This window comes from Ylistrum balloti, unplaced genomic scaffold (genome assembly GCF_031769215.1).
Source record: "Ylistrum balloti isolate Yb309-2 unplaced genomic scaffold, AGI_CSIRO_Ybal_v1 Utg370800, whole genome shotgun sequence".
NCBI lineage: Eukaryota > Metazoa > Mollusca > Bivalvia > Pectinida > Pectinidae > Ylistrum > Ylistrum balloti.
Genome location: NW_026782466.1, coordinates 1432501 through 1454699, shown reverse-complemented (window position 1 = coordinate 1454699; position 22199 = coordinate 1432501). Strand labels below are relative to the sequence as shown.

General features: G+C 33.4%; 2 protein-coding genes across 4 annotated transcripts; both read right to left on the bottom strand.

Annotated features, from left to right (window-relative positions):
* Positions 1–9353: 9353 nt before the first annotated feature.
* On the bottom strand, positions 9354–15268 carry LOC132558626 (uncharacterized). 3 transcript variants are annotated; one of them, XM_060223222.1, is made up of 6 exons: positions 15144–15268; positions 12434–12524; positions 11417–11658; positions 11042–11177; positions 10653–10859; positions 9354–10388 (listed from the first exon to the last, which is right to left on the bottom strand). In XM_060223222.1, exons 2-6 carry the CDS (start codon positions 12504–12506, stop codon positions 10267–10269), a joined length of 780 nt encoding a protein of 259 aa, XP_060079205.1. In that variant the 5' UTR covers positions 12507–12524; positions 15144–15268; the 3' UTR covers positions 9354–10266. The 3 variants fall into 3 exon arrangements, with proteins under 3 accessions (XP_060079205.1, XP_060079207.1, XP_060079206.1); XM_060223224.1 differs by having other exon boundaries at positions 9354–10376; XM_060223223.1 differs by lacking the exon at positions 15144–15268 and adding an exon at positions 13012–13083.
* A 4011-nt stretch (positions 15269–19279) lies between these two features.
* Positions 19280–21542, bottom strand: LOC132558594 (uncharacterized). Its single transcript, XM_060223182.1, has 5 exons — positions 21473–21542; positions 20906–21159; positions 20424–20559; positions 19808–20029; positions 19280–19389 (listed from the first exon to the last, which is right to left on the bottom strand). Exons 1-5 carry the CDS (start codon positions 21540–21542, stop codon positions 19280–19282), a joined length of 792 nt encoding a protein of 263 aa, XP_060079165.1.
* Between the last annotated feature and the right edge of the window lie 657 nt (positions 21543–22199).

Sequence of the window (22199 nt, the reverse complement as noted above, 5' to 3'; positions counted from 1 at the left end):
GAAAGTAATAAAATCAAGGTATTGTATACTAACGTAATTCTTGTAATGCCATCACCAAACAGTGGAAAGAGGGAATGACTCCGTAATTTTTCAAACGTTACATGGATAGCAATGGAATTAGCGATGATTTCATTTTTTATTCAAATTTCAATACAAATATGGCGGGTGTCGATGAAGCAAAAAGCTCTTAACCTACCTGAACACCCGGTCTTATTCTCCTTGTACGGTTTTAGGAGTCTCCGTATAAATCTTTCTTTTGTTCATAGTTTGTCCTAGCTTTATTAGTCTGCTTTATGATAATGTTCACATGTTAGTATTTTCTTGTTGTTTATAAAAAGAAGAGGGACGGTAGTCGCCAATTTTCCTCCTTTTTTCCTCAATCAAAATTGCCTTTTGAATGGAAGTTGACAAAAAATTCTTTCTTCTTCCGGATGAATTTCGAGAAACTTTGCATTTTAAGGTGTTCGCCTTTGACACTTGTGTTTATCTCAGTTGTTAAATCATTTACCTGAATATTCGTATGTCAATGTTGTAGAAACCTTCAGCGTCACTGACGATGTTGAGGAAGATCTTGCTGTGAATTCGATATCGAGATATTTGTCTTCATCGGCACAGAATTTCGGAGGTAACCCATCATAACAGTGATATTCCTGATATATTACAATAGTATTATATATAATCAATTATCTTAAAATGTAAACCACAAGGTTAAATTTGTTATGGTTTGTCGTTTTTGTGTTTGACCTGTTACATTGAAAACAGCGTGCAGCTGGTAAAATATTTGAGGCTGTACTAAAATCTGGAAACAAAAATGATGCATTACTCGGGAAAGGCATGAAGCTGACAAAACATTTCTCATAAACATAAATTATACTTCCAAAACATACCTATTTCGCTAACTCAATCAGTCCTCAACGAAACTGTTTAGCATATTGTTACAAATGATGTGTTTTAGCCAGTGCTTACCTCCCTTGGTCTATTGTCATTGTAGTAAATCAATTTGAAGCCACAGCTTTTGATGTCATATGTAATGGCTTCCACGCAAACTTTATATAAGTTCCGAGGTTCAATTTCACTTCTACCATAAAAGGTGTTTTTACAAAACCGTGGCAACTGGCGCCCGTCCCATCTCACTTCCATGATGCTATACTCATTCAGAGAGTAAATATCAAAGACACAAGTTTTGTCGTCCATTTGTAACACCTCAACTAGAAAAAAAGAAAAATCTCTATTATATTTCAATGATTCACATATGAGTCGTACATAGTAGAACAATTTTGTCAAAAAACTTGTATACTAAATGTTTCTGCTTTTATAAAGTGCAACATAAGTATTCATCATATTGATGATCGTTTCATAGTTTCAATATCATATCTTGAGTGCCTTGGATGCTGTTGTTTTCCTTTGCAATCACAAAAATTATTTGTTTTTTTTTTTTTTTTTTTTCAAAAAAATATTTTATATGAATTAATTAATTTCCCCCTTAATATATCAGTGTATCATATTGTGGTTAACTTGAATGATAAGAACAGGCTTATGTTTACTCAATTTTTCATTCTACTACAGCACACAGTGAAATTTTATTTTGATTTACAATTACATTTTTGATGATTTAAAATTGCTACAAATAAACAATGACCATATTCAAATAGCAAAGACTTAATCGTGAAAAAAATACATAATTTGTCAACAAAAAACATAGACATAATTGTGAAAAAAAATACATAATTTATCAATAAATAATATTGACATAATTGTGAAAAAAATACATAATTTATCAATAAATAACATAGACATAATTGTGAAAAAAAATTACATAATTTATCAATAAATAACATTGACATAATTGTGAAAAAAATACATAATTTATCAATAAATAACATAGACATAATTGTGAAAAAATTACATAATTTATCAACATTGAAAAAAATGATAACGAACAAATGAATAAACACACCGTGCCGTTATGATACTGTAATACTTTGGTGCAAGAAAAAGACGCATGTTGCATCAAATTAATTAACTTTACATACTTGCGGTTCCAGATACGAAATGGACTGCCACTTGACTCAACAGTACGAATATTATATATTTCAGTAGCATTTTGCTTTCGGATTCCTGAAATGATAATGTATCAAAATGAACTTATGTTGTACCAACAATACAATACAGCATCTGAATAAAATCAAAGTACTGAAAGTACTGGTATGCTAAGACCATTAAAAAAATAAATCCTTTGTTATTAGCTTGCTATATACTGAAACCAACTATATGCAAGCAGTAAATCATTGCCCATAAAAAAATGACCAGCAGATATCAGAAATAACAGGCATAGTAGTATTACTTATGTAATACATGTCCCAAGTAGGCTCCAAGATGCAATAATAGGGAAGTTGTCCATTTCTTTGGATATATTGTAGGGAATGTTGATCTTGGACACCATATTATCACTTTAAAGACTGCGCATCTTATTGGTTTAAAACCATTAGTTAGACCATCATCCAAATAACATGCTACATACAGATATTGGGTAGCTTCATTTTACGGATTGTTTGTAAATGACTGCATAAGAGTGCCAATTTTCTAAAACAACCTTGATTTGTCACCATAACTTAAAATAGAAGATGCCTATTCTTCCGGAACACCTGGTCTTATTCTCTTTGTACTTTTTCAGGGAATCTTCAAGTAGATATTGTCTTTGTTTCAATTTTACCCTTGCTTTGCTGGTTCTATGATTCTGCTGACATGTTTATATATTCTTTGTTCTCTAAAACTTGTCACAAGATATTTTATTCTTCTTGTATTATCATTTTTTAACATCCTTTCAGTGACCTTGAACCTTGAAATTTGCAAGATGTGAATATCTTTTAGGTTGTGAAATTTGATAGAAAAACGAGGGTAATGCAAAGGAAAACACCCCATGCAACTATCCGTTTTTTTTATTGTGACCTTGATCTTTGACATCTGACCCTGAATTTCTAAAGGAACCGACTTCTCCTCATAAGGGATACATGTTCCAAATTTGATTAAGGTATACTGTCTAAGTCTCAATGCGTTTACAAGGTAATCATATAGTACTTATGCAAGTACTGTGACCTCTACATTCAATCCTCAAAATCATTACTATAGCCTCTCCACATTGCCCAGGGATAACTGAAACTGTAATCTAAATGATAACTAATGCCCCCAACACCCACAGCCTTAGTTATCTCTCCATAGTGACCTTTTGCACAGAAACATCCTCTGAAACACAGCGGCATGTGTACATGTTCCTTAATATTCCTGCGAAGTTTTGTTGAAATTGGTCCACAGGTTTAGAAGTTGACCGACATGCAAAACCTGTCTATATTGACCAGTTGCCATGGCAATCAATATTTCGAGGGGGAAATGGTGCATGCACATCTACACATTGTCCCGAATATTACTGTAAAGTTTCATTGGAGTTGTCTAGACAAGATGTGTCTACAGACAGACAAACAGATGGATGGACAGATGGACAACTTGATTCGATTTACCCACCTTTTTGGTGGTATAAGAATGCACAAGAGTGCTTACAAATTCCATGTGGACAGACATCATGGAAAAATAATAATGATAATAATAAAAATAAAAACATGATAAATATGCTTATATCTTGTTTTCTTTATTCAGTATTCTTTCCATGTTTTGATCTGCAATGTAATCTTGTCATGTCAATATCCTAGTACAAGATTGCATACACAAAATTGTTGTAGGTAGACTTTTAAGATAAAAAAAATACATGTCTAAGTTTAAATGAAGGTTTTAAACAGAAGTCGTATTATGTTCACTGTAAACTGCAAACTCTGTATTCAGTGATATTTTCTACAAAAAGTTTTTTTTATGTATTGTATACACTAAACTCAGAAAAAAATAAGTAAACCTTTCTATGTACACTACAAACTCGATATACAGTGATCCTTTCTACACAAACTTGGTATAACTAGTGAATCTTTCTACTCAAGTAAATTGAAGATTGTATACAAATTTACTACAAATGCAGTATACAATGATCTTTTCCACATTTTTTTAGTTTCCGCGATTTTTTTATTCTTCTTTTGTGATGGTAAATTTATTGCCGCCTTTAGAGGGTACTGTGACATTAAAAGGCAACATGGTGATTTATCATCTTCAACATCTAATTGGAAGCCAGAAAGAAGGACGTTTATCTCCACCGTAAGGTCCTCAAATCCATTGTTGGTCACAATGGCCAATTCCAAGTTAGAAGAATCAATAGAGATGCCTTCTACCATTCCAGATTTCATTTCATCAGGGACATCCACTTGCTGAAAGAGAGTAAGGGAAATAAATAACTATATTTCATTATTGCTATGATTATGTGCAAGAAATATACACTTCTGTTAAGCTTATAGTCTTGAATTTCCAAATAGGAGTGTATATTAAATATACTGTAATTAATTATTTTGACGTTCTGGACTGTCAAATTATTAAGCGATGGCCAGCTAGTAAAATAATAATATCTTGACCATGGTCATACAGAGATTGAATCATAAAGTTAAATTTGTGAAATAAATCTGTGCTGTATGATAATTTATTTTGACGTTTGTATTTCAAAAATCATTTTGACTTGAAAAGTAATGTGTAATTTAATTAATTACATTGGACAGTCATGTAATGGTAATTTAATTATTATGAAAATACCTGTAATGGCAATGCCATTTTCATAATGTAATTGTAATTTCATTAATTACATGATCATGTAATTGAACCCATGCCTGTTACAAACAGTAAAATTAATGGTTACTTAACCAGAACTACAGTTCTGAACAAACCACTACAAAGCCTGGTTAACTGTGCTAAGAAAATGTCCTCTCAATTAATCAATTTCATTGATAATTGACATCTTATTGTTGTACTTACGGTCACTTGACTTTCTTAAAGTTTCAATTTGACTTTTAATAAGGCCCAAAGTGATAATACTGAAATGTCTTAATTAGCTCTCGAGGGGTATTGGTTAGACTATTTATCCCATTTCATTCCATTCACCATGGAAACAAAACTCTAAAACGCTAAAAAAAAACAGTCGACAATTAATGACAAATATTGAGACTAGCGCTGTGTAAAATTGATGAATCAAAAGTGTTGAACTGAAAGTGGACGCAGTTGACATTATACTGAAATTTCTTAGATGAACAAATACAGTACATATATTAAAAGTTCAGGCATAATAAGAATTGTACCAATTACACTTTACACATTCACACTGGGACCTTACACTTCACACATTCACACTGGGACCTAACACTTCACACATTCACACTGGGACCTTACACTTCACACATTCACACTGGGACCTTACACTTCACAAATTCACACTGAGACCTAACACTTTACACATTCACACTGGGACCTAACACTTTGCTAGGTTTATCCTAATCTTTATTAAAACGCTTTCCGGGATTCAGATGTTAATTGACACCTTCATTATTCCCAATCTTTATATTGCAATCGCTCACATTCATCACTCTTCAACAATATCAACAAGACGTCATGTCAGAAAAACAAAAACTAAATTTAAGCTAAAACTATAACTTCACTTGCAAACCTTACAATTGGCATAGCTGTAGAGTTCCCGTACGATTTTATACCCTGGCCTTGGGGTACCTATAAATTATCTTTATATTATATTTATATTTATATTTGGAAGAGCTAGATCTACAATAACACGGACAGTGACCGACATTTTAAAGTAAAATAGATATATTACACAAATAGATTCCTAGATCTTTTCACGGTAGCGTAAGTAGTACAGTACAATATTACGGATAAGTTTTTCTGTTAAATTTCCGATCTGTTGGGCCACTGACAGAAGTGACTGCGATGAGACCATTATGAAACGATCATTCAAAAATAAATCCTTTTCAAAATACTGAAATACTTTACGGAAGCAACAAAAATGTGCTAGATGCTTACATAACATTTTTCAAATGCATACTGCTTCAAAGGAAAAGTCTTTAAAATATTTTGAAAAAAAAGTGTCATGACGGCAGTGCCCAGCTTGGCAGCTTGCGCGTCGCCGTCGAGCCTAAGCTTAGTCTTGGGGCTGTGTTGAAAATTCAATACATGCGATGGCTCATTTCAAATGAATTGTTGCAAAAAAATGCAAATGCTAGTTCAGTATAAGTATTGACTTTAAATTCAGCTTACATATATATATATATATATATATATATATATATAGTGATACTTACCTACATAAATTACCCGCCGTCTTCTTTCAGGGTCCAGCAGCAAAGAGCACCCCGGCTGTTTCCGTCAAAATTTTATGCTACTCTAAATCATTCATATTTTAGTTTCATTTTTATTTTCAACTACATATTTCAGTATTTTCAATAGCGTTCAACATAATTAAACGGGAAGTAAATTTTCTAAAAAGAAAAAAAAGAAAGATATATATGACAGCCACAATGCATCGCGCGGAAAAGAAAGTTAAGCCGCCATATTGGCATCGCCTCGCAAAATTTACCACCATAAAACGTGAGTCTTTGTCATTGTATTTACAAATTTCGATGTCTGATTATCATTAATACACAACACAAAACGTTTTCTTGATGTACAAGTAATGAAGAAAATGTCGATAAGGTTGTTTCATTTAATGACATCAGCAACTTGTAGGGGCGATTATCCAATGATTACGGTAATGTCCGGCAGATGGAGTAGGAGTAAACGTTCGATTTATGAACCAATGAAAACGAAGTACTGATACTCAGGGGCGACAGCAACATGCTCAAGTGTGATCACTTTATACAATAGATGGAGTTTTTTGGTTGCTCTGCTTTATTTAGAAATAACTACCGTTGAGTTTACTTCTTTACCAGCAATTGTTTCCGATGAATGATCCAGTCCATTGACTGCCTTAGGCACCCAAACCATATTATTAAAATTTCTAAAACTAAACATGATACACAGTGTCACCCTTCTGGACTCATGTTTTGTCCTTCCCACAGGTACGTGTGGACTCAATAGCATTTACGATTACAAACCACACATCAGCCTTATAAATACACAAGTACATGTGGTCCTTCCATGAATAACATTATATTTATCTTTTTAAATGTGTTTTAAAGTCCTATATAACTAAGAACCTGGTAAGATTCACGACTATTTAAACTTAAGTTTTCAGTTAAGTTGACCATGCAAACAGAAACTAATGACTGAACACAATCGACCGCCATCTTGAAAACTGATTCTGTGTCCTTGTCAGTAATAAAATGTATAATACATATGGAGTTACGAAGACACACGGGTCCCTCCAAAATACAACCATGTACACTGTTATTTTGAGAAAGCTAACAGAGATAATCCCTATTTAATACATAGGTATATTTTATAATCAAACAGCATATTCATTTGGCCCAAGCCTAAGTGATTCAGTCATTTATAAATTTTACAAAACATGAAATGTTTCCAGCCATTGGATCTGAACTATAGAGGAACTAGTACTAGTACTGCAAACAGTAAATTAAGTGAACGTTCATCAGTTATTCATTTACTCTTTGTGAAACAATGCACATTGCAATATTCAATTTTTTTATCATATTGTTTACATCGCAAGGTATTCTTTGTAAAGCCCAGCAGAGAGGTAAGGTATATTAACACAGTTTTAGTGTAACTTGTTAACTATACAGGTGAGAATGACCCTAAATTGACTATTTTATATACTCACCTGTAAGAGAATTTTCTAGCACAGGTACACATATGTCTGCAATCAACCCATGACAGTCAAGGCCACTTACTCTTATTCCCTTACTACCCATGCGTGTAGTCGTGATGTTTTATAAATAGCCTATTCAGGTCGACCTTTAACTACAGCAGTAGAATTTTAGGGTATATATCGATGGTATAAACAACACTTACATGAACGGAAAAATCGCGTCTTTTTCATGGAATATGTAATTTATACGTTCCGTTGATCACTCATTCATACGTTTGATACACACTAATGACAAATTTATATATAATTTTCTTCCGTACGTTTTAACGGGTATTTTTTTCTGGAATTCTACGAACTGCTGAGATTAAACAAATCCGATGAGAGGTAGTTTACATTGTCAGGAACATTAGGCAGTATACATCATAACAGGTGTCACACCATGAGCTAATCAAGACACCTTGACATACAATCAAGACGTTTCGATGCAGATTAGTATTTTGTTAATTCATTTTCTTATGCATCATGTCTTTGTGTTTCTTGGGGCTTGTATTTATATATATTGATGACATGTTACACTACATTTGAGTAAATATTCCTCCTTGAAAGTTCGGTACTATTGCTGTCTTACCAAAATTAAGTCGATATATTGTAGATGATATTAATAGCATGATAGCTTCGATATGAATATTTCTAGTAGAACATAAACTTGCTATTTTAGCCGTGTAATGCTTACATGCATGTTATTATGATATAGAAAGATCTATAATGTGTAGTATTTGTGACATATAAAGGTTGTTTTTGTTAACATTGATGCCGGTGTATTTGTCATAGAGATATATTGATGATACAAAGGATAAACGAGGGTTGTCGGTTGAAAATGACTTAGAAATTAGGGTTGTTGAATGGAGTGAATCTTTTACTTATAATAGAAATGTATCTGATGTTCAATTTGAAACAATGGATTATTTAGAGGTTCATTTTCAAACCATTTTCCCCTGACATCACACTGACACTGTCATACATTGTTGTATGATAGCAAGTCGTTTATGGCTCTATTATGCAGACTAAACAACTAGACGAGAGTATAATTCAATACAGCAAAAATATATAATTTCCTTGAAAAAACATTTTCAATACTAGTTTTCTATCATTTCATTGAAAGAACATTTTTAACACTAGTTTTCTATCAACTCTTTAAAAGACCATTTTCAATCCTAGTTTTCTAAAATTTCCTTAAAAGAGTATTTTCAATAATAGTTTTCGAACTTGTTGACTTTTAAAAGCTGTCAAGTACATATGTTTATTCTGAACTGGTCATCATTCACGTGGAATTTAGCTTGGCAAAACTTCTCATGATTACTTAACGCAAAATTTACCTGTATTTATCAATAGTATCCTAACATCGTATGGAGGTTTTTAAATTATGCAAGTGCCAATTAAACATTTGTATGTGTGTAATATCTTATCAAATATCTTTTAATTAATACAGAAATAACTTTCGGGTAAATAACGGGGCAAGGATTGGTCGATGGATGCTGGTTTCATTCAGCTTGTCTTTTTTCGATTTTTATTTCTCATGTACGTCTTTCGCACAATTATTAATCATTCAAACCATATGATCACAGTCACGTTACTCTACCTTCCACATAAAAAAATGATGTAGGAAAAATACAATTTTATTTATAAACCGTTCTTCACACATATATCACGAATATTTTTTGTGTTTCCTTTCACAATTCTGAAATAGAATTTTCTTTACAAGTAACATTGCATCACCGGTACTAGGCACATTTAAAATACATACATAGTAAAAAAATGAATGGCAAAATAAGCATTTAAAATAGAATTACAAGAAGAGCATCGTAACTTTTAACATTATAACATTATATATATATAGAATCATAATAATGAAAATATATTGAAAGATTGGATCAGAACCAATCCTTTTTTTCTGTAGTACTGAAGATTCCTTATGATCACATGAAGTAGTTGATAAACACATAAGAATTGGACAAGAACAATCTATTTACAAAAGACTTCATCAGCCTTATATTCGCCAATAAAACAATTCACTCAAACGTAAAGATTACATAATTTTCCTCATCTATATTTGAATTGATGGAAGTTATGAATGTTTCCCTATATAGTATCAATATCTTAGGGAACAATATAAAAATATTTATAGAAATGAATAAAACTGCATTTTGAGTAAATATTGGTGAGACGAATACAGAATTTATTAAGACTAGGTCGACATTGACGGAAACATGCAGATCTACCTCAGCATTATAGAAGGCATTCCATCTTCAGCAGAATTGACAAAGGTCCGTGTACTTCACCACAATAATACAATCCAATCCAGTGTAATGACATAAACGTATTTCTGTAGCAGTCAAAATAGCTACAATCATACTAACTGTACTACTCAAGAGTTCTACGGCATTATAGCCCTAATCATGGGGAGATCGCCGACTTTATGATAGGGCTGTAATATTTTGTTAATGTAAATCACGTTACAATACATATTGAATTACGTTGGTGTCGACTAATATTGTCTGACGGTAAACCTTTTTTCAGATTTTCAACTGCGACTGAGGAAGCGTTGTTTTATCGCTCAATGACTCTGAATACATAGGCGGAGAGACAGGTATGGTATGTTGAAGCATCAGTGGCGCTTGTTGTGCTGGGTTTAAATCTGGAAAAGACGAAACTCAAATTTGAAAGCTTTCCTTCGAGCCATGTACAGCATTTTTCAATATCATCTTGTGACAAGTGGGGTAGTTTTCATAACGTACAGAACTACAAGTTACCAAATCATTGAAAATGTAAACAGTAAATAAAAATAAACAAAAAGTCGGCCATAATATTCAGATTTCTTGTTCTGCTTTTTCTTCCAGACTTTTTATTTTATTCATCATTTTTTTTCCAAAACATAATGCAGTATTAATATATATTTCACCTGGTCCAGTTTGTATGTATGGCTGGCTCAGTGGCACCGCAGGAATTATGGTTGAAGTTCCTGTGATGGGCGTGGTTCGTTGTATAACCATTCCTTGGTTACTTTGTCGATTCCTCCTCCGGCACAATAGACATAGCACTACAAACACACCTGCTGTGCCGACAAGGACTCCCATAGATATCGCAACGTACACCATTACCATGTTAACTAGAAAACAATGAAGACAAGAAACAATACCTTTGCATTTTTTCCATTATTTTTTCAGCCAGAGGATTAATTGCGCCGCGCTACATTATTTGACTGCGTCAGCTCATTAAAAGACGAAGCTGTTGGTGCTGCTTATATTGAGTTTATTATAGTTGTTTGCTGATCTACTTTATAATGTTTACCTTCTTTCCTCAGTGTTGCAGTAACCAATAACGTCACTGAAGAAGTTGAGGAAGTTTCTGCTCTGAAACTGATATCGAGATATTTTTCTTCGCCGGCACAGATTTTAGGAGGTAAATCGTCTTTGCAGGAATAACTCTAAATGACAATAAATTATATATATATAATTGTATATGGAAACGTTAAATGTTCAACCGCTCGAAACAAGAAGATCTAAGGTAAGATAACTAATGAACAACAGTAACAGTTGATATCGGAAGAAAATGGTTTCTCAATTTTTCAGAAATTTCACATTTCATAAAATCTTCATGTTAGAATATTTTCATCAAATGAGTACTTTGTTCTGTTTGATATTCATTTAATGATATTTATCTTACCCCCATTTGTCTATTGTTACTGTAGTATGTCAACATGAAATCACATTTGTTTATGTCATATGTCAAGGCTTCCACACAGACATCGTATGAGTTCAGAGATTCTGTTAGGCTTCTACCAATGAAGGACATCTTGCAGTAAGATGGCAGCTGGCGTCCATCCCATTCCAGCTGCATCAAGTCGTATTCGTTTAAGTGGTATATATCAAACGAACAGGCCTTTTTATCTATATGCATCACATCAACTGAAATAAAGATATAGCAAGACTGTTTTAATCAGAATTGTACAAACAAAACTTTGATATATGAATTTACTTACTATCTAATTGAACAGTATTTTATTTCAACTTTTTCACTAATTAACATGGTACGGGGTTTTGATAGTTTCTCGGTGAACTAAAGAAACTGCGGCATTGTTTAGGTGTATCTGGGAGAAGAAATGTTTTCGCAAAAGTAGCAAAAATAAATTATTTTCTTTTCACAAATAAAGATATAATTTCGTAATAACAAAAAAAGGAATGACTTGCTTGAGCTTATAATTTTCATGCTAAATTTATCGAAGAGCTTAATAGAACAGGTTTACGAAGACCTTGCATAGTCCTTCAATATCACTTTCAGATAAATTGATGATGTCTTTTTAAATAACATGTGATGTCTTGACCCCATCCATCGTATATACCTATCTGTATTGGAAATCAAGGACGGGACAGACTCCTCTACATCGGCCGCTTATTTCGATCTTTTCTTTCTACGAGACCGACATTGGCAGCTTCCCTCCAAGATGTATGATAAACGTGATTTCAATTCTCCTTTTGTAGATTTTCCATTTTTGGTTAGCAACTTACCTACATTCCAAACCTATGGTGCTTACATTTAGGAATCGACAAACTCATAGCACATGGTTTTAAAAGATGCAGGTCGGTTCCGTTGCTTTATACCTTGTTCTTATTTAAGAACGTGACATTTTTTATGTTGTGATTGCTCACATAGTCCTATTTTTGTGGGTTTTTTTTAACTTACTGGCAGTTCCAGAGACGACGTCAAGGAGCATTAGGTAACCAAACAGAATGATTGTTATAGAGTTCAGCGGCATTGTGAGTGTTACGTGTTTCTGAAATCAAAACAAATAGCAGGTTTATTTTCTTTAAATGTTTCTCTAGTTTGTCATGATTTTCTTTTGAATACGTGCATGTCCTATCAACACAGATAGAAGCATTGATTGCTGTCACGACCGTGCCTGTGAACAACCATTACAGTATTGATGCTACCAACCTTTGTGAGGATCAGTGGATTTGAACTTTTTTATCGTGTTAAACACTCTTTTTTGTTCTTGTTATTCATAAAACTTAAGTTTATATGATGTGCTGTTATTTGCTTTACAGACCAGAATACTTTTTTTAAAATGCAAACTCAAGTGCAAGGCCTGATTTTCCAAAAACATAAACTTATATACTGATATCTCAATACAATTTTGTTTCTGAGTTTGAAAGAAAGCAAACAGGCGTTGTATCACTTCAGACGAATCTTTTTTCTTTTTCTATGCTGATATAAACATCAAAAATTAAGTCTGAATCAAAGATAGATAACAGTATACTTACAATATAATGTGACAGACATTTACTATGAATTAGCCTGGTATAAAAAGTCTGGGTTTTTCGGTAGGTAGTCCCGATTATATGACAGATAACTGTAGTTATTCCCAGAATTCAATACTCCTGTTGAATGATAAGGATTAAAGTGAAGTTTAAAGTATTTTGATATTCTAACAAATAAAGTTATGTTCACGTTTCTTATATAATGTGCAATGACAGTGTATAGGACGAATAAAGTTTATGAAAGGGGAAGTAAATTTTTGTCTGCTCATCCAACATAGATGCTTAAACATACTTGACAAACAAGACATCAACTTCCCGATCATATGTCTTATTTCAGTGGTATTTGAAGTGTTTTATAAAAGTTTCATAGCATTTACTGTGCCTAAACCCCTACAAAACATGCAAGTATCACTGAAACTGAATCAATATATGTAACCTCCAAATCTGGCAAGCTTGGTTACTAGTGAATCATATCACACACAATCTAGAGGGCATGCAAACCATAATATATATGTACAAACCAGTTACATGTTGATAGTATATGTTTTTACCAATGTATCTGTGATACTGTAAAATGTTGTGATTGATTCCCAGTGTAAATGTTTTTACCAATGTATCTGTGATACTGTAAAATATTGTGATTGATTCCCAGTGTAAATGTTTTTACCAATGTATCTGTGATACTGTAAAATGTTGTGATTGATTCCCAGTGTAAATGTTTTTACCAATGTATCTGTGATACTGTAATATATTGTGATGTTTTTCCCACTGTAAAAGTTTTTACCAATGTATCTGTGATACTGTAATATATTGTGATGTTTTTCCCACTGTAAAAGTTTTTACCAATGTATCTGTGATACTTTGAAATATTGTAATATATTTCCCAGTGTAAAAGTTTTTACCAATGTATCTGTGATACTGTAAAATATTGTGATTGATTCCCAGTGTAAATGTTTTTACCAATGTATCTGTGATACTGTAAAATATTGTGATGTTTTTCCCACTGTAAAAGTTTTTACCAATGTATCTGTGATACTATAAAATGTTGTGATTGATTCCCAGTGTAAATGTTTTTACCAATGTATCTGTGATACTGTAAAATGTTGTGATTGATTCCCGGTGTAAATGTTTTTACCAATGTATCTGTGATACTGTAAAATATTGTGATTGATTCCCAGTGTAAATGTTTTTACCAATGTATCTGTGATACTGTGAAATATTGTAATATATTTCCCAGTGTAAATGTTTTTATCAATGTATCTGTGATACTTTAAAATATTGTGATTGATTCCCAGTGTAAATAATTTTACCAATGTATCTGTGATACTGTGAAATATTGTAATATATTTCCCAGTGTAAATGTTTTTATCAATGTATCTGTGATACTTTGAAATATTGTGATTTATTTTCCAGTGTACAATAATCTGATGACATTAATAGTTGCTATTTTGAGTAATGATAGTTCGGTATTTGTTACATAAATTAATCACAGGGTACAACACAAAGTCAACATCAATACAAGCTTACATCCTTTTTACGTATAAAGTGCTTGTTTATTTTTAAGGATCGATAGCAGTTCATGTCAATAAACATATGTAATAAAACTTGATATAAATGTAAAGCAGATTTGGTCCGGTTGTAAACCTAAATTTCTAAAAACAAACAATGTGTAGAATTGTACGGCAAGAAGATTTACGTCTTGGTGATATTAAGATTTAAAAGCCTTGATTTTCACATAGATTTTAAATTGTGGATAGCCTGTCTATGATAAACGACGTTTTCAACAACACTCCTGGCAAGTTACATGTATTTCTCAATATTTAGAACGCTTCCAAAAAGTATCTAAGTCGTATCTGTATTTGCATTACACACGGCAAAAATAAGTAAAATCTTCAAAAAATTGTATATTTGGATTTTTACAATATTGAATGTCTAACGATTATACATAATACAGGTATTTTCACTTTAGGTTTGTAGCTGACTTGCGTCATTGTTAAATAGTCCTTGATTTTTTTACCTCGACAGGTATTCTGTGTAAAAGTTGTAAACAAGAGTAAAGTATACATGGTCATCATACATCTCTGCGTGACCATACAAGTGAGAATTACCTTACATTGACCATTAAGTACACTTACCCGTAAGAGGCTGTGTCTAGTACATGTATATCCAGCATCAACACAGGTCAGTTAAGAATGATTCATAATGTAATTTCCAGTCGACTACCCGTTCGAATCATCATTATGTTGTAGATTTATAGCAAATCCGGGTCAATGTTATGTCGCACCCACTCAAAAGAGGTTTGGTCGTATATAATTTATTATACATGCGTCATGTGTACTGTAAACAACATATGTCGGTGAAATTGTAGTCTTCTTCCGCACTAAATTGAAAGTTCATCAAGACATGATCATGAATATTACTTGATCAAAACTATCATTTTTTATTGTGACATGTTGAGTAGATTTTATACCATCTATTTACATCTTTAAGTCGATGTTATTAAAGGTGGTAACCACTCACTTACTAAAATATCAGCGAACTTGAACAGGAGAATTCTTTCCTAAAAATAGCTCGATCATAGTCTTTCCTCAGAAATGTGACGATGTTTATCGAAAACGAGGCTACATCAACAAAACGTATTCTCGGTACCCATCGTCTGTTAATTTCATCGCTATACCATAGAAATAAATGAGTGAAACGAAATGAATTAACTCTGGGAGGTGAGAATGACAATTTAAAGCCACTTGCTGCGATGTCAAACATCGACAATAACTTAATTAGTATACTGAATAGGAAAATAGAGTTTTGCAAATATTTTGTTTGTTTTTTTTTAAAGATTAGCAAGCCTTTGTCACAAATGGATTCAGTACTGATGGAATAGTTTGTAACAAAAATGAGTAAGTTTTTATTTTCCTGTCAGTTTCAATTAAGTTTCCAATGAGAATATTTTCGGGATTTTCCTAACTGTAGTATTACATATGTATATACATGTTTGCACTCTTGGACAAGACAGTACATGAGTTCATTTTTGTAAATGTTGATATAACATACTCGTAGAAATATCCACCACGTGTACCAGATGACACACAAACTTAAGCAATATCATGAACACACGAACTCTGTCAGCTGTTCCGTGTGTTATATCTGCGTATACAGAACAAAAATGCCCCGATAATTATGACAGTAGATATTGTTATGTTATAGCTGTTGTTCGAAATCAAAAACGTTTCCATAACAGTTGATATGACTGGTTTGCTATAGTTGAGGCTAGCTTTACCATCTTTTGTGGACAAACAATGTCCCTATACAACAGTTGATATAGTTAGTGAGTTATATCTATAATATGAGGCAATAACTGTCCTCGTTTAACAGTTGATATGGCTGATGTTATATTTATTACCGACTTACTAGTGGGCTATTTTTATTCCCAGTATTATCCATTAAGAAGTCTCGAGTGACCCATTCCGATAACCTTTTGTCTACTGTCTTGCATCGTCCGTCGTAAACAGTTAACATCTTTTAGTTCTTATTAACCAAGGGACCCGGGGTACTGATATTGGAACTGTCATATGCTTGGACGAAGAAATACTATATATCAAATAAACAATTTCGACCCACTTTCAAGGTTTAAGGGGTCAAATGTTTTAAAATCTTTAAAAGGCCTCTTAATAACCAAAAGGCTCATGATGCTAATATTTGGTCTGTAGCATGGTAGGTTAAAGACTAATAAATTGTTCAAATGAATTACATTGACCCACTTTAAATGTCACAGGGATTAAATGTCTTGAATACTTCAAATGACTTCTTCTGAAAAGCCAGAGTGCCTATGGTGCTGATATTGGGCCTGTAGCATGCTGGGATGTGAAGGGCTACCAAGATTGTTCAAATGAGTGACCTTGAACCACGTTCAACGTCACAGGTGTCAAATAAAATAAGATATCTAAACGACATATTTTCAATTCAAATTTCAATGGTAAAGACATTTTGAGGCGAGATTTGAGGGGTTCATAAAGGTCGAATTGGCTAAAATTTGAAAAAAATTCGTCTCATTATCCTGAAATGATGTAAGTATATGCTCTTATGGAATGGTCTTCAGTTGCTTTACAAAATTGTGAATTTCATGGCCCTGGTGTCATACAATTTCTCGGGAGAGGGTGTCAACTTAACTACAATTTATACACGTATAAAGGAAGGACCTTAAAGAGTATCACCTAAATTGTGAACTTCATAAATCTAGGTTCCCACAATTTCCCCTGAGGAGGGCTACATTTTACCACAGTTCGTATAGAAATATCATATCTCTGAGCATCATTGCTTACAAAGGCATTGCTAACGCCGTCTCGATGCCAAATTTAAATTGTATTAATTACTGTATTATTAACTAGAATGAGGTATACAATCAAATATCGCACAATATTTAGATACTAAGTGTATAACTTGAAAAAGGTTGAAATTCATAAAACAGCATTTGTTTGATGCTTTTCAGTTCGGGAAGAAGTGTGGGCGTTTCGCAAAGTTGAGCGAATTGTTGACTTTGTGTTGTACCCTGTGATTTTTACCCTGAAAAGAGGCATAATTCATATCTAATCCTGAATTTATTATGATCTTGGGTCGTTAGTTGACACTCGATCCACTCGATCTTCCATTCTTTATCTGTTTTCTTCTTGTCTGATACGCGGTTATTCAGATATTTAACTATATTAACTATGTAGTTAGCAGCATTGTAGTTCAACACAAGTCAATGTCTTACTAATAGTAATTCACGTACATAACCTTAATAATACTGATTATTTTTAAATAAATATTGAATTTCATAATTTTATTGCACGCGCAATAGTTATTTTTCATATTCGTGGAATTACTTGATTGGAGTTCCTAATTAATCCTATTCACAATTCCTAGCAGTTGCTAAGGATTAGGGACAAGTCAAATATTGGCAACTTGTAAAGTTAATACATGTATGAATGTTTATGTACACTGTTTTAGTGGACTGAACCATTTTATCGTCAAAAGCATCATCTTCGATATTCCAGAGATTACAATCACTTTCACTCTTTGCACCCCTGAAACATGTCATGGTAAAATTGAAAGTTTCATGTGCGACACCTTGTGGACAAGACAAAAATACTGGTTTGGTCCTTTGATGTACATTAAACGAATTTCGAGGTGGCATAACGGTATATTGAAATGTCTTTGAAGTTGGGTGTAATTACTCTGTAATCTTCAAAAGTAGCCTTTCAGCTTGTGATTGGTCAGTTTTTTTCATGAAACCAAATTACTTCAATTGTGCCTTCAATTTTGCTATGACATGTTCCTGGGTGCAGAGAGTGAAAGTGATCATAACCCCTGGAGTATGTGTATACAGAGGCATCAAAACAAGTCAAAATAGACGACAATTAAAATAGTAAATAACTTTATTAATTGCATTACAATATGTTAACTCATTATTAACAGTATTTACAAACTGAACATTATGCCCCTGGTTGCAACAAAATTCTAAGGTGGGACATAAAAACTGTACTATGTAAGGCATGTGCAACTTGCATGCAGAATTATTCAAATGTAAGTCAAAGGTCAAGATAATATGGTTAAACAAATATGGTACCAACGGAAAAGTCTTGTCACAAGGAACATACATGCCAAATATGAGAGCCCTACCTCTTATGAAGCAACTGTAATGGCCAATGTTAAAGTTTTTCAAAAATAGGTCAAAGGTCAAGGCCACATGACTAAACATTTTGGTACCACCGGAAAGGTCTTGTTACAAGGAATACACATATAAAATATGAAAGCCCTAAATCTTAAGGTGCAATAGTTATGGGCCAGATTAAAACTGACAACATACATACTGACAGCACAAAAACTGCCAGGTTGTCAGGTGATCTTCGTATTGCTAAAGTCCTCACGTAGTATACCTACTCTCGGAAAGGTGGACGGGCGGAAACATAAAAATACTGAGTACGTGCATTTTTTCATCATTGTTCTGTGAGATAAAAAATATTCCCCCCAAATGATATTGCCCATATTCGTCGGTCGCTAGTGACAACACGCCCTCTTCCAAATAAACAGGACGGCAGCAGTGTCATTCATGTCTTGTAGACACTTTCTATGTGTTATCTTCATCTCTTTTTGTAGGGAAAGTCGTTAATTAACATTCACTTTTCATCCCTTTTAATATAATTGGGTTTTTTTCTGTTTGTTTTTCTTTCCCTACGTGATAGTTTTTATAACACATTCTCATGCATACTCTGAAGGAATCATCCGTAACACACTACGTTTTGGTTGCCTGGTCGTTAACTTCTGTATAGGGCGGTGGATTCACTTTGTCTTCCTTCTCCGAGTACTCCGGAAGTCTCACGGCTATTCCATTTGAAAAGGAATCTGTCAAAACAGAATTTGTACGCATATCTCCCGTAAGTAAATCATGCTCTCGTATTACACGAACTGTCGAAATGGGAATTTGTATACCAAAGATTACAATGTGTTATCAGTGACTGACATTTAGTATTAAGGAAATATATATCTATTGATGACGGCATATAGAAGTGAAAATAAATTTCATTTTAAAATAGAAAGACATTAACGCATAGCTTGACGCCAGTGTTATGCATTACTGTCCGCGGAAATTGTATGAAAAGCAATATAGTTTACAGTAGACCAACAATAAAATTTAACATTTTGAAGTGTAAACTAGGAACGATAACTCTTGTGGCGATTGTTTACGACATTCATCGTTCTGCGTTGATGTAACCTTGGTAACTAAGAACGACAACCCTTGGTGAGATTGTATACGACTTACCTTGTTCTGTGTTGACGTATCCTTCGTTATACACCCCGCTGGGGAACACAGTACCTGATGGCATAGGGGTGTTGTACACATCAGTCGTAGTATGGTTCACACAACGTTCTGTCTGCTTGTGTTTCTTACATATTACTAGGACTATGATTGAGGACATCAGTAAACACAAGAGAGACAGTCCACAAACCACACTATACACCAGGTAGATATTCTCCTCCGGGTCTGTACAAGAAACGTTTATATATCTATATACAAGAAAACTTGTCATCAACACTAACACCACTCCCTAAACTTGGGGAACTACACAATACAGTGATGTACAAATATATGAGGCAGTTAAATTCCATCCTAATTCTGTATAAAACAACCTTGCTTATTCTTGCAAACGTATCCTTTACCAATTTCCATTTTTTAGCTTCATAAAAATGGACCACATGGTTTATATATTAAAATAAATGTAGGAACTCCAATTTTCATTATCACATTTCACTCCCCAAAGATCATATTGAATTCAGGCAAAGAAAAGGGTTTATACTTCTTGCATGAGTGACGCACATCCGGGTTCTAGGTGACGCAGGTAAGTGAAAAAACAAAGCTGAGACTAAAACCTACTCACGTGTGTATGTTTTCTCTGCAGTCACCATCAGTTGGAATGAGGAATTGGACGCAGCCGTAGTGGACAAGCTAATAGATAAAGTGTCCCCCTCTCCAGCACAAAACCTGGATGGTTGCAAATTTCCACACAGGTGTTCCTAGTCATAAATAAATGCTGTTAGAATATCGTAAGTAACAGATAAGGGAATGAAGTAACAGCCTTGGAGACATGGTGCCAAAATTCACCTCCTTATTCTAAAGAGCCGAAGTATGTAAACCTTCATATATATAGCCAAACGATAATTTATTTCCATCTGATTAAAAAAAATACAGCAAACAATTAAACATTAAAATAGGATTATCTCAAACATTTATCATCAATTGTCCGAACTACGGTTACGGCTCAACTTGTTATTAGACTTCAAAATACATTGAAAACGATATTTTGCGTGCTCGCTCGCTCTAACAGAAAGCAGAAAATGATAAACTACAATGTTTATTTACCTCGACCGGGCCGCCATTCTTGCCCGAGCAATACGTCATTCTAAATGTGCAATCCGTGACGTCATACCTCAAAGCCTTGACACACACTTTATACCTGTCACGTGCCTCTGACGAAATAAAGCTCTTCCCGGTAAATCTAAGTTTACAATTGGAGGAAAGTGCGCGACCATCCCAGTTCAACTGGTAGGAATCAAACTGATTGAGTTCATTAAGTAGCAAAGAGCAGGAGCCGTTGTTAATGAATAGCAGACGTACTGAAAAATATAAACACAATTTAATATCGGGCATTTTCGTATAAGCCACGGAAATTTAGTATTTTCTCATATATCTTGCGAGCTAATATATGAATATTATTAATATGTTTACTTGCATTATCGGAAAAGTTGTGACAATGTACATAACATGTTAAAAAAATAGTATATAAGAAAATCTCATTTTCATCAAGACTAAGTATTTGAATATATCTCAAATGATCAAATCTGACAAGAACTTATCTTTATTAAAATATTTTTCTCTGTTTAACGTGACTCGTGTCTTTAAAGAATAGTTTGTTTTTAGGATACTTACTGCCATTTGCCGATGTGTAGCCTACCACACTACACAGAAATACGAATAATGACACACACGACAGAGACATCATCCTTACTGACTTTTGTACAGCCCTGAAATAATAAACTTTGTGTTAATAAACTTTAATTTAAAATGAGGTCATTACGAAATGTCCAGTTGAATTATTTCTAAATTGCAAATTATATGGCCGTTTGTTCGAAATATGTACTTTTATTTCTGAGAGAAAAAAAACACCATGAAACGTTGTAGTACACATTTTAGTCCCATTTACAAGCCGTTTACAAAGGCTGAAGTTGTAGACACTTTCTCGTGTAAGTCCCATTTACAAGCCGTTTACAAAGGCTGAAATTTCAGACACTTTCTTCTATAATTTACAGAAGAGAAATTTTTATACAATAATACAATTTATATGCATATCTTTTCAAAACATACCATTCCGCGATAATGCTTACTGTTCAACCTTTGTATTTCATATGTTAGAAATACTTACAGACACACAATGTAGATCTTTCTTACAATTAGGGCAGTTTTGTAGGTCTACTTGTTTCGCTTGAAACAGAAGAAAACACTAAATGTCTTATCACAAAACAATTATTTTTAACTCATTCATATTTTCGCGTTTCAATACATGTGTGGGGTAACACCGAAAAAAATGTTATTTCTGATTTACCGAGCCAATAAATTTTGAAATAAGAATGAATGAATTGGCAAGAAAGGACTTTCC

Bases quoted from the DNA above. Each gene is read 5' to 3' on its own strand.
- LOC132558626 (XM_060223222.1), bottom strand. From the start codon at position 12,506: ATGCCGCTGAACTCTATAACAATCATTCTGTTTGGTTACCTAATGCTC. The intron at 11,178-11,416 runs GTAAGATAAATA...ATTGTCATTTAG, and splicing joins GTAACAATAGACAAATGGGG to AGTTATTCCTGCAAAGACGA. The intron at 10,389-10,652 runs GTGAAATATATA...CGTCTTTTCCAG, and splicing joins ATACATACAAACTGGACCAG to ATTTAAACCCAGCACAACAA.
- LOC132558594 (XM_060223182.1), bottom strand. From the start codon at position 21,542: ATGTCTCTGTCGTGTGTGTCATTATTCGTATTTCTGTGTAGTGTGGTA. The intron at 20,560-20,905 runs GTAAATAAACAT...ATTTATGACTAG, and splicing joins AGAATGGCGGCCCGGTCGAG to GAACACCTGTGTGGAAATTT. The intron at 20,030-20,423 runs GTGAGTAGGTTT...TTTCTTGTACAG, and splicing joins TGCAGAGAAAACATACACAC to ACCCGGAGGAGAATATCTAC.